This window comes from Sinocyclocheilus rhinocerous, unplaced genomic scaffold (genome assembly GCF_001515625.1).
Source record: "Sinocyclocheilus rhinocerous isolate Xijiao unplaced genomic scaffold, SAMN03320098_v1.1 scaffold61, whole genome shotgun sequence".
Taxonomy (NCBI): Eukaryota; Metazoa; Chordata; class Actinopteri; order Cypriniformes; family Cyprinidae; genus Sinocyclocheilus; species Sinocyclocheilus rhinocerous.
The window spans coordinates 3058563-3072014 of NW_015640445.1; the positions used below are offsets into that span (position 1 = coordinate 3058563).

Consider the following 13452-nt stretch of genomic DNA (forward strand, 5'->3'; position numbering starts at 1 on the left):
TGTGCAGCACATTTTATGGAGGACGAGGACTGTTTCCTGAACCTGAAGACTAGCCTACAATGCCGGTGTTTGTTTCTATAAAGTGGGGCAATTCCAACTTTGCAAGGACAGTCTGGTGCTTCTGACTCACAGCCTGTAAGTACGTTTTCATATTTAAAGAATTTGCCACTGATGATTCAAACGCGAGTTTTGGGCAGTGTAGAGTAGCGCTTGTTGTTTGTCGTTTCTCCGCTCACAAATGCAGACATGGTTTTATGTTTACGCGGTGCGATACGAAACGCAACGCGTAAAAAGACAGAATAAGTCATTATAATCAGTAATTATGTCCCCACTGGATGCAACAAATGCCTCGTTTATAATGGGTTTTATTGATTTTATCTCGTCGCGCCGGGACAGATCACAGTATGGTAAGGGACGTAACATTTCCGTCACACGCTTGAGGTATTCGGCCAATCACAACGCACTGGATAGCTGGCCAATCAGTGCACACCTCGCTTTTCAGACCGATGAGCTTTGTAAAAATCGACACGTTTCAGAAAGGCGGGGCATAGAGGAGAAACAATAATGTACATTATGTGGAAAATAATGTGTTTTTTTAACCTTAAACCGCATAAACACATTGCATTACACCAAATACACAAAATAATGTTTGTTTTAGCAACGTCATATGACCCCCTTAAAATATAGTTCAGGAGAGGTATTAAGTAGGCTGTTCTTCCTGTGTGTGTCTGCACGCACACAAAAAAACCCATTATGTTGTTTGCTAACATTCTTGTCCTAATCCATTCTCATTCACAGCACTTGTTTGTACTCAAGTGGGTAAAATGCTGAAAGGCCTGTAATAAAAAAAAGCCCTGCCGTGACAGAGAATCTGTGGAGAGATTCTGGGTTTTTTCATTCCCTCTCTTCCTGTCAGTGGTTACTCTTTACTCGAAACCATACCTCTAAACACCTTACTTTGAGCTATAATGGCTGAACTTGGCCAAAGAACACAAAGACAGCATGTGGAGAAACAATATAGGCTCATCCTGGCCCTATCCGCAGCTGTGACTGTTTAGGCCCTGAGGACTGTGCCATGGCTCTGAGTCAGCACACCTCAATACTCAGCACAGACACACCCTTCACTCGCCCGCTCGCTCTGACTGCTGACTGACAGGGCAACAGTCTTTCGTTCCTATTGCTCTAGACCTTTAGGTAAAACTGTGTAAACAGACACTGCCATTGTTCATCTTGGCCTATATTCTTCAAACGCATAGGAAGCAGACGTTGGGTTATTTATAGTTCACTACGACAGTTGAAGTATGTCATGCTCAAAGGCCATGCAGCTGATTTGGTTTCCCCGACTTGGCCATCAGTCTGCTCTAAACTGACAGAAGCTTATATATGGCCCATAACAAAACACTAAATATCTAGCACACACCTTGTCTAAAAAAATTTTATATAAATTATTATAACTTTAATATACATCTATCTATCTATCGAAAGAAATACATTTTATAAAATATTAAAAATAAATTTTAAGCAAGGATGCATTAAATTGATTAAAAGTGACAGTAGTCATAGTAGTCATGTTACAAGATTTATATTTCAAATAAATTCAAATAAATTAAACAACATTCAACATTCAACATTGCTAATAATAGGAAATGGTTCTTGCAAATCAGCATGAATCAGAATTATTTCTAAAGGATCATGTGAAAATGAAGACTGGAGTAATGATGCTGAAAATTCAGCTTTGCCATCACAGTAATAAATCACATACATTATATTTGAATAGAAAACTGTTATTTTACATTGCTACATTATTACAGTTTTTACTGTATTTCTAATCAAATAAATGCAGCCTTGGTGAGCATAAGAAACATCTTTCAAAAATATTTGTAAAAATCATACCGATTCCAAGCTTTTGAACAATAGTTTATATAATACATTTATGTGTATTAATACAATACAACAGCTTTGTATCAGTCGCATCTTGTGTGCTTTATTTACCACAAATGCAGTAAATTAAGCTGAATAAAAAAACACATCTTTCAGTAAGATGGTGTGCAATGACTGCTGGGTAAAGATACTGTATGTCATGTGCACTTGTTCCCTATGCCCTACACATATATATGCTCCCTGTGATTTGGAATCTCACTAAAGATGCCTCATGACTTTGGAAGGTACAAAGGGCTTTTCCCCCATCGACATTATACTCATGTCATAATTCCAAGATTTTTTTTATTTGTATTATTGTTTTGTTTTCAAATAGTTTGGCATCTTATGATTGATCACTTGTAGTAGCAATGCTGTTTTTTGTGTTTTTAATTTTAGGAAATAAATTAATATCGGAGTGACCTCAAATCCTGTGGCTGGGTACTTCAAGCAAGCTTGTTTACACTCTGTTTGTGACATTGACAGAGAAACTCTTTACCATTTAACTTTCCTTCAAATCTAAAACAACACAAACTGTCACAGTAATGAATCAATGTAGCCAAAACAAAAAAAATGTTCCTGTAGGTGTCATTCCTTTCCACCTGTTGTTTATGGTTTTGTGGAGTTTTTTTTTTTTCATTGGAGGTGGAGATTGTTTGCTATTGCCTTTGTTTTTTAAATACACATAAATTGGTCTTAACCAAACTCATCTGAAGCTCTGAAAACAAACTTGAAGAACTAGAATATTTTTTGTGCACATTTGTATGTACCATGTACACCTTTTCATTCAAATGTATATGTTTTAGACTTTTGCGCACAAGACTACAGATTCAAATCCTGAATCAAACCCTAAAATGGTTAATATTCTTAGCTTCATTTGCTTTGTGTGTTCGAAATCACACAATCACAAACTTCTGAACATGTATATTTCATCACATTTATATAAAAGTACAAAAGAACTCCACTTTTCAAGTATCCTCAATAACATATTGTTTGTGAGGTAAGTCTGTGGAACATCAGTGACAAGCTCAGGCATATGTGCATTATTTTCATAATATGACTCAGACACAAAGATGATTTAAGATGTTACTATGAATGTGATTAAAGGTACATTTGAATATGTGTCTTACAAGCTATTTCATGTGGAATTACAGAAGACTGTTTACTGACTTAGACTGACCATGCCCATCTATTTTGGTTACATATGTCTTTGTCTTTATAGTTTATATCGACATTTTAGGATAGCAGAAAGTGTCTGTTGTATAACTTCTGCACACAATGACAAAGCAGATCTTAATAACTTTGAGCTCACAAAACAAATCATAAACACGTAATGAGTAGTTGATGATGCATTTAAACCTCCACCTCCATCTACCAGAAATCTACTGAGAACAGTCTGAAGATTAAAATCATTTAAAAAAAAACATTATTCATACTCGCAAATCTAGCAAAGGGAAAATACTGGAAAGTACAGTGACGAACCATACATCAGATGATCAGTATAGCCTGGAAGGCTGTGAATGAGACTTAATTTGACCACTGACAGGTTTGTTGAGTAGTTGATGATGCATTTAAACACCTCCATCTACCAGAAATCTACTGAGAACAGTCTGAAGATTAAAATCATTTAAAAAAAAACATTATTCATACTCGCAAATCTAGCAAAGGGAAAATACTGGAAAGTACAGTGACGAACCATACATCAGATGATCAGTATAGCCTGGAAGGCTGTGAATGAGACTTAATTTGACCACTGACAGGTTTGTCTGGTTCATCAGGACTCAATTAATTATGCTCTATTGTGTATAAAATGTATAATGCATCTATGTTACATGCAATAACTTTAATTTTAAAGTATAACTTGCTTTGTCATTGTAACCATCTACAGGTCACGTACAAGTCTCTACACATGACTTTGTCAAATGTGCCACTCAGCACCTCACATACCACAGAACAGGATCTGTTTTAAAACAAAAATGACGTTCTGTTCCAAACGTTGCCCTTTCACCCAGATACACACCCACTGTAGTGAAGCAAGTGAGGAGTTTCTGTTGATCAGCCTGTTGTTGAGATCTACATGCATCTGAATTGCCCATAAGTGCTGCCAAAACACACACACACACACACACACACACACTCATGCAGCCAATACCTTTTAATGACAACTGCTTACGGTCTAAGAACCTCAGCTTAGGTCTTAAGATCTAAATAATAGAAAGATGGAAGTAATGTAGTAAAGTATGTAGTATAGAAAAATAAAACTAAAAACATTATGCCACGTTGTATACGGAAAGATTCACAAATATGAGACCAAATTGTATGCATAATACAACAACGCCACAAGCACAGTAGTATTTTCAGCACCTCTTAAAATAACTGACCCACGCTCTTCTCTGGACTGAAGCCGTTATGTGAGAACTGGTGTCGGGTGCTGGGAGGTTTGGGACGGGGTGGGAAAGGGGTGATGCGAATAGCATAACCTTTCCTCTAGTTTCCTTCCTTTCGCTCTCAGTCTGGCCCACTTATATCACAAACATTCCTCCCGCTCCTAACATAACTCCTACACTTCCCACACGCTGCTCGCTGTTGGCAGAACACGATCCTCACTAGAGCACAGACCGCCTGAGCTTACGTGATGCACTCGGCCGTCCTGCTGCCGCTGAACATGCTGCTTTCATAAGTGCACACCAGCAGACAAACTGACATGTGGCCTTACGTCCTAGATTGCCAGTTGAGGAGGATTTTTTACCTTTATTTTTAAAGTGCTTTATACACTATGACTGTTTCAAAGCAGCTTTGAAACAGCAAATAGAAAGTAACAGAATGACTGAATCGATGCAAACTTAAAAAATGAGGCAAATCTGAATTCTGCTATAAAGCAGCTGTAGCAAGACAGTCAGCTACTAAATTATATTTTCATGTATTCTTATTGCATTTGTAATGATTTGACAAATTTAATTGATTACAGCAGTTGTTCCCAACATGAATGACATGAAGAAACAGAACAAACTGAGACAGATCTAGAAGAACTGTTGCAACGTCTCCAAGATGCTTCAAGAGACCTGCCTATGTAACCCCTCTCTCCCGGGTCCCAGGTTTTACCTGCACAGCACCTACTTGCTGGCCTCCGTTACACTCACCCCCCCTAAACCTCACTCCCATCCGGGTCACGGCACCAATGTAAACCCTCTCTCCCGGGTCCTCACCGCCACACCTCATTCTTGTTCCGGGTGGGTCTCGAACCCTGGTCTCCAGCATGGGAGGCGGACGCACTGACAAGGAGGCTAAAGACTGCAGCCGCCAGTGTTTTACCTGCACAGCACCTACTTGCTGGCCTCCGTTACACCTGCAAAGCTACCTGAAAAACTATGAGCAAGTAGGGCAAAAGCTGCTTTTAACACAAAGGATGGTCACACCAAATGTTGATTTAATTTAGTTAATAGAAGTTAATTGATAAAGAAAATCTATTTATGACATTATTTTTGACAGCATATATTTTACAGCATTTTTACACAAAACTTTTAACAGTACTGTAGCTTTACAGGTAGGTTTCTTGAAGCAACTGGGAGACGTTGCCACAGTTCTTCTGGATTTAGTCTGTCTCAGTTTGTTCTGTTTCTTCATGTCATTCCAGACAGACTGGATGATGATGAGATCAGATCTCTGGCTGTTGTCAGACTCCTTGTGCAAACAAAAATCTCACTTGATTATTACAATTAATGGCAAAATGAATGTTTGGAAATGTAAAGTGATATTTCCAACTGACACTACAGCAAAAGATAAAAAAATAATAACTGACTTAAAACCATTTTTAGCTAGTGAAAATACTAGTGTTCTAATAATTTTAGCCACCACTGTATTTCAGAAATGAAAATTATATTAAAATATTAGTGCTCAATCAAAAGTTTCAAATAATAATGGTTGTGATTTATTTGTTTATTTAACAGGCATAACACATAACAATGCAGCACATTTTGTTTTGTCCCAACAAATGTCTCATCCATATAAACTAAATTGAAATGATTAAAATAAACAAATAATAAGATTCTATATTTCTTGAACTGCTTCTGTCTGAGATGTTACTTATGGGGCATCTATTGTTCACCCATAGTATTGATTTTTGAAATAATTTTAATGAGAATTTTAATAAATCACTGAAATGCTAAATGATATACAGTATAAATGTATATTTTATATTTATATTATAAAGTTAAACATCATACATTTTGGTTTCCTACCCATTTTAATCCTAATATATCTATACGTGCCAAACATTAGCCTATCTATTTTATTAGGGTCAATTTATATATTGCTGTGTTAAACAATTTATTCATTAAACTTCAGTCATAAAATTCTGTCACACAGGTTCAAATGTTATGAGAATGCTTTCCAACCACCTTCATGCTGCTTCAGTATTTGAATATACCATTTAATTAATAGTTCACTGGCTTTAATAATGCAATTTAGGGGTGTAGAAATCATTATAACATATTTTCCCATTAATTTCTCCCATTTTAGGGAAATTCTCTTCAAAGACTCATGCATAATGTAAGTTTTCAAATTATAAAATGACTGAGATAAAATACTTGGAAGTCTGACTTCCATGCTCAGTCTGTCGGTATCAGTGTGTATTCGTAGCAGGGACTGAAAAAGACATTCCCTGAACAGATTTTCCTTTCAAAGAGCAGCCTCATCTACGGCACTTTTACAGCATCGTCTGTCACCTGCAGGGACCATGATCAGAACGTCCTGACATTTTCCAGGATGACTTCATTTAACATCGACTCACTTAAATGTCACTGCTTCTGAAGGCAGACGAATGAGTTACTGTCACCCCATCCTCACAGAGAGGGTGTGACTTAAATACTACTAAATTCAGGCAAGACAGAAAGACTTGACACATTATCATACACAGAGATGGTTACATCCACCTAAAGGCCCTTAACTGGGTTCAAATCAGACCAGCGATTGAGGTAAGATGGTTTATATTGTACTAGCACAGTATCATAAGAGTTGTTGCTCTTTTTATGTTTAAGTGTCATTGCATAATGACTAAACTATATAGAGGGTAAACATTCAAACTATCCTGGGCCTAAAGTGTTGTGATTTGAATACAATCTATTACATCGCAACAGGAAATGTGAATGCTGGAAACCTGGAAATTAATAAAATCGCTTTAATAATGTTAATTTGAAATACTTTAAATTAATAGGCTACATTGTAAATATGATTTTTTTTTTGCAAATACAATCTCTACAAAAATTTTATGTATGCATGTTTGTATTTATTTATGTTCAGTTAAGCATCTGGAAGGTCTTGGAACTTCATTGTTCACATTTGCACTTTCACATCTGTGTGCAATCATGTTATAAGAGTAAATTATTCATTAAGTTGTTCAAAAATACATTAAAAGGGCAAACTGGAGATCGTACAAATATTCATTAAAATTAAAAAGCTAAAAGAGCAGGAAACATTTTGTTGTCGTGTAACAGAAAACCAAAAAACAAAGATGACCCCCTTTACACCCTGCAGGTATGTGTCAAAAGTAAATGAGTTAAAAATAGCACATAGTTTGCCTTTTGGAGTAACCATAAAAACACATTGGTTTGAAATTAAATGATTTTTTTTTAATATTATTATTATTAGGCCTTTTATTATTATTACTGCATGCATTTAAGGGGCACGAAAATATTTTAATTCTTCTTCCTTGATGGTTAAACCACTAATCCACTCATCCTCATTTGTAATGGATCCGTAAGCATTAATCACTATTAAAACGATGAATTTAATGCATTAATAGATTGGTTGTAAGCCTGATATTGCTTCTTCGCGTCTGCAATTCTGCTCCTCGTGCTTTGTGTATTGCCCTTACATGTTTAAGTTGACCAGACAAACAAGCATGTTTCACTACTACACGGCTCCTAAAGCCTGCGACCTTTCTCCCAGATCCGGACTCTCAGTTCATAGAGTTTACAGTGACACTGCTGACTGCCTCCACACGCCCACCGGAGCCACGCACCCCCGCTCCGCCAATCGCGCGCCTATCACGCACTGATCACGCGTCGGCCTTCACACCATTGGTCAAGGTCTCACACACATTTGTTTTTCATTGGTGGCGGGTTGCCACCCGTCAAACTGTTGTGAATTTTTTTTTCTTTTTTTTTCTGGGGCTTGTTTTACTCAGCTGCTGGTAAAGGCGAACTGAATTCCGGTGCGAGTCGCGCCACTGAACGGGCGAAGCAGCTCCGTGTCTTTGTTCTGCTCTACTTTTCATTTAGTTATTTTTCATACGTTTTGAGCAGATGTCAACACGTCAGTTTTCTAACATGGAAGAAATATGTGGGGTAAGCCCGGAATATTTAATTATACAATATTTATATTTATGTCATATACATTATTTTATGATTTACTGACACTGGCAGGTTATTGCTGATTGTGTTTAACTGGTAATGGAACTGAAACGCATGACGTCAACTCTCACTTAATGTTACATAGTAACTATTTATCTCAGCATCACGAAATGTTACAATGTATCTAAACATTGTGAAGTAATGAATACATGCATCTATCACCACCTACGTCTTGAGTTGACTTGCCCTGTGATAATAAACAAGGCTCTTTTGTAGTATACAAACATTCCGTTTCAGCGGGCACCGTTATTCCTGTTAGCCTCATTTAACCCTCAATTCGTCGTCTGCAAGAAAGTAATCATTGTTTAACATTTTAATTGTGTCTTCCCTTTATATTTTTATGTGTATACCCGTCTGTGTAAATATACCTTTTACTTTTCTTGCGTTTTTTCTTAGCCGCCTTTGTTGTTAATTTATGTTTACATCAGAATTCTAGTGTAATATTTTGGTATATATCCAAGTATGGTATTTGAATATTTGGCATTCAGTGCTGTCCAAACCACACTGATCTGTAATTCTTATTTACAATTATGAAAATGCAGAAGACAAGTTGTCTTTTGGATCCCACTGAATATCCCACCAGTGCATTGTATGTATTACGTAAAGAATTGAGGCTGGTTGAGATGACCATACTGCTCACAGAAGTCAATCAAGTGTACAGCAACTTGTTAACCCTGCTTTAAAAAAAAAAAAAAACACATTGATGCTGCTGGCTAATAGTGTTATTTTTCTGAAGAGCAGCGGATGGGAGGGGCTTGAATTCAGTCAACGTTTTCCGGCCTCTGGCTGTTCCCGTGTCTGTCAGGGGGTTTCAAGTTTTGCTCACAGCCGTTTCACATGGGCAGCTTGTGAGCTCGTCATTGTTTTGGCTTTATTTGGCAGTGGGAGGTGACTTCAGTCTAGTGATAGAGGGTCTCTCCAGACGGGCTGTGTTAAAAAGGGCTCCTCTGTTAAACTGTCATACTGCTTCTGGATCCATGAATAGATAAAGACAGAGAAAGACTCATTCAGATCCACTCAGCAGCTGAGCTGTATGTGTCAAAACAACCAGAGGGCTTACTTTCGCCTGTAACGCATTACGTTACATTCGTTTGGTTGTCTTCTTGTGGTTCTTCTCAGGGAGCTCGGATGGAGGTCTGTGAGGATTTTCTGGAAGGGAAAAAGCACAGTGAGCACTCTTCGTGCAGTGTTCTGGAATACAACGATCTTGAGGCTGCTGAAGCTCTGGTCTATATGAGCTTCTGGAGTCAGATGTCTCCAAAACCCAATGCCTTCAAACCTCGCCCTCTCACACCAGCGTCAGACTCCTGCGATTCTCTCCTGCAGCCTGAACCGCCAGAGACCCCGAAGGACTTTGTCTCACTCTCTTCACTGGTAAGTCTTCTTTGGTTGGAATTATCTGCTAGAAGGTAAAATATGTACACTTCAAGTTTAATTTGTCAACATTCACTCCGGGGAACCTCACGGTCCTCTGGCGCCACATGGTGTAGCACAAAGCTCTTATCAGAACCTGATTTGTTTGCTGAAAACTTTGGGAGGGTTTTATGACACACTGGACAGGTGGCAGTCTTGAGATAAGCTACATCTGCAACTGAACTTCAGCACAGGCTCCTTCACTGTGATTACACGAATCCCCTGTGCCATAATGATGCTGAGAGATGAACAGACAAAATAGTACAGCTATGATATTACTGAAAAGAGAAGCCAATCATCCATAAAAAAATTCCACAAGGAGATTTAGTTGTTTGGCAAAGAGATTGATTTTTAGGGATTAAAATGTCTGATACCGATAAGCCGATAATTGTGGTGAATAGCCAATATTTCTATACTTTACAAATAAAAAAGTTAATTAAATTAAAGATAAAACACTAAAACCAAATTTATATGAATTTGACATCACAACATTATAATGTACAGTATTAAAAATTTTATCAATTCTAAATATAAACAGAAAATTAGCATGCACAATTAAATATACAAATCTCAAAATTAAATTTTTTTTTCATGCTGTACATTAGAATGTTTATAATTTGTGAAAATTTAAGTTTGATTTTAGTTTTATTTTTTAATTTACTTACTTTACTTTACTTACTTTCCATTTATCGGTTATCGGCCGTAACATAAAGATAAAAATCTGCTTACCATTATTGGCCTTTTTATTGGTGCATCCCTAGAAATCAAGAATACATTTAACAATAGTATTAAATTATTAGTGCTTTTAAAGATTAACTTTATGTGAGTGTTAGATGACAGCAAAATATTTATAAAAATGTGAAAAAAGTAATGAATTGCATGCACAATTAAATAAAGTAAAATACAATATTGGTCTATATATGTCCAATATTGATAACGCTAAATAGAAAAATCTCTAATATCGGCAGTTAACAATATAGTACCAATATTTTGTGCACCGCTTAACTCCGATTGTCTTCTCTCCTTGCAGTGCATGACCCCACCACACAGCCCCAGCTTTACCGACACCTCCAGCACCACATCAGTGCCAGCCCCCACCTCCCCGCTGGCTCGGCCCTGTCCCAGCCTCCCCAGTCCGAGATCTGCATGCCCTACCATGGCCTCCATCACACAGATGCCCTCTTCTGGGCACCCCACAGAAAAGACCACACCCCCACCTTGCAGGGCAATGGCAACCAGCGTAATACGCCACACAGCCGACAGCTCTTTATATCAGAACATTCCACAAGCTGTCCACCCACAAAAGACTGAGAAAGTTCCTTCGTCCCGCCAACCCGAGACCGAAACCCCTACAGGAGGCACGTGCCAAAACAGCAGCAAACTGCCTTCTAAGGCTGATAAGCCCTCCATTACATTATCTCCTCAGTCGCCGCCCCCAACCTCCAGTCCGCCAATCATATGCCAAATGTTCCCGGTGGCCCAACCTGGAATCATCTCAGCCACGTTTATTCAGAAGCCCAGCCCTGGGGTGAAGTCTATCTTACCACAGCCGCTCCTGATGGGCTCGCCAGTGCCTCAGGGGACGGTGATGTTCGTGGTGCCGCAGTCACCGGTGTCTTCGGCTCAACAGTGCCAACAGACTGTTATGACCCTAGGCAACACTAAGCTCCTGCCTCTGGCTCCCGCACCTGTATACGTGCCTTCGGGACAGAGCAGCGCCACACAGGTCGACTTTTCCCGCAGGCGCAACTACGTCTGCAATTTCCCAGGCTGTCGGAAGACCTATTTCAAAAGTTCTCACCTAAAGGCGCATCTCAGAACCCACACAGGTAAATAATGTTTAGCATATATAAGACTATGTAATGTAATGTTCTAATGTCTAGGTTAAGTAGGTCATCTAACAAGTCTTCTGTCTTTCAGGAGAGAAACCATTTAGTTGCAACTGGGAAGGATGCGATAAGAAATTTGCTCGATCCGACGAGCTCTCCCGGCATCGGCGAACACACACGGGTGAGAAGAAGTTTGTCTGTCCGGTGTGTGACCGACGGTTTATGCGCAGCGACCACCTCACCAAGCACGCACGGCGACACATGACCACCAAGAAGATCCCATCCTGGCAAACAGAGGTGCGGAACCTCAACCAGATCACTGCTGCCAAGGCCTTGCCCACTGGCACAGCACTACCGGTCAGCATGTTGCTGCCAGCCTCGAACTGACTTTCTTTGAGACTGAACTCTGGACTCTCACTGATGTTATGCAGGGACTCACTTTATGAGGGCAAGGCTGCTGATTCTCTCATAGGCAAAACGTGATTATGCACTGGACTCCTGTCTTCTTTGCTGCACATATTTCGCACTCTGCAATGGAAAATTTTGTTTACTATTGTGTAAAAGATTTATGCACTCTTTTGCCAAAGTTTTTGTACTATGTTTGTCTTAAAATTTCTTCCTTTTTCTTTGTTTTTGTATACATTTATATGTACATATCTAGTGGAAATGAATGCTAAACTACACAAAATTAGAAAAAGGAAAATATGTAAAAATGTATATGTGGATAATTATCTACACTGTGATTATCATATAATACTTTTATTTAATACCCCTTTTTTTTAATTAAACTATGACGATTAAGTGTGTTTTTGTCATTTTCTTAAGCACTAAAGAGCTGAAATCTGTGGCAATAGAAAAATTCAACAACTCCTCTGTGGTTTTGGGATGGTGTGATACAAGTTGATACCAGTCATTTTGTTTACCATCAGCAACATTTAGGTCAGTACAAATGTGCCAAATTAATTTAAAAGAATCCAGACGAAAAGCTCTATCGATGTGGAAAAACAACCTGTAACGTTAGTGTAGGCCTGTTAGTTTTGGAAAGGACATTGTGAAATTACCACACAAAAAAAAATTGTTGTTTTTGTGCGTTATTGCTTACCACAAGCAGGAAATAAATCGTGTGCTTTCCAGTAATATTAATGTTCCCTCAGAGATTGAGACCGGATGTCTATAACTATTGCTCAGACCACTGTCACGTTTTTTAATGGAAAATATGCAGCGGCGCACTCGACTACTGTGTTTAAACGAGGACCAATCAGATTACAAGACAAACTGTGGATGTGGAGGCGCGACCAATCAGCTTTCAGAACCGTGCCCCGCCTCCTGCCTTACTGACCGACTTTCTCCAACCATGAGCGTTTAATCAACTATCCAATAATGCAGCAACAGCGACACCGTGTGGTTAATAGCTTAATGTCTTTTTTCTTTATCTGGAATGCGTATGAAGGCATATAAAATTAAATGATAGGCCATATTTATAATTTAAATGATAGGCCATATTTACCTTTGTCCTGTTGGGTAATTTGCTTATCACTCAATACAAGAATAACATCAAATATTTTTAAACATAGTGACAAGTCTAGTAAGGAGACTGTCTTCATGCCGATTTTCGTCTCCATCCTACTAAATTTTCAGAAAGAAAGAAGATACGATATAGACAGCTTTCGGTGTTGACAAAACGAACTATTTTTTAACAGACATGAATTAAATTTAGTTTTTATGTTGTTATTATTGCTACTTATAGGGTCTATCTAAAATGAACCAAATTATTTTAATGAAAGCTACACATCGCCAGATTATTTCCAAAGGTAAAATGCATTACCAGTATATGCATGATTTTCATTGTGTGCCTTAAAAGAAATTGTATTCAGCATTTTGGA

At 38.3% G+C, this 13452-nt stretch overlaps 1 protein-coding gene across 2 annotated transcripts; it reads left to right on the top strand.

The window, feature by feature from the left end:
- Positions 1-6818: 6818 nt before the first annotated feature.
- On the top strand, positions 6819-12362 carry LOC107752798 (Krueppel-like factor 11). Of its 2 annotated transcripts, none has more exons than XM_016568865.1 (4): positions 6819-6890; positions 9447-9701; positions 10771-11569; positions 11661-12362. In XM_016568865.1, the coding sequence occupies exons 2-4, from the start codon at positions 9456-9458 to the stop codon at positions 11954-11956; spliced, it is 1341 nt and encodes a 446-aa protein (XP_016424351.1). In that variant the 5' UTR covers positions 6819-6890; positions 9447-9455; the 3' UTR covers positions 11957-12362. The 2 variants fall into 2 exon arrangements, with proteins under 2 accessions (XP_016424351.1, XP_016424350.1); XM_016568864.1 differs by lacking the exon at positions 6819-6890 and adding an exon at positions 8050-8261.
- Positions 12363-13452: the final 1090 nt, after the last annotated feature.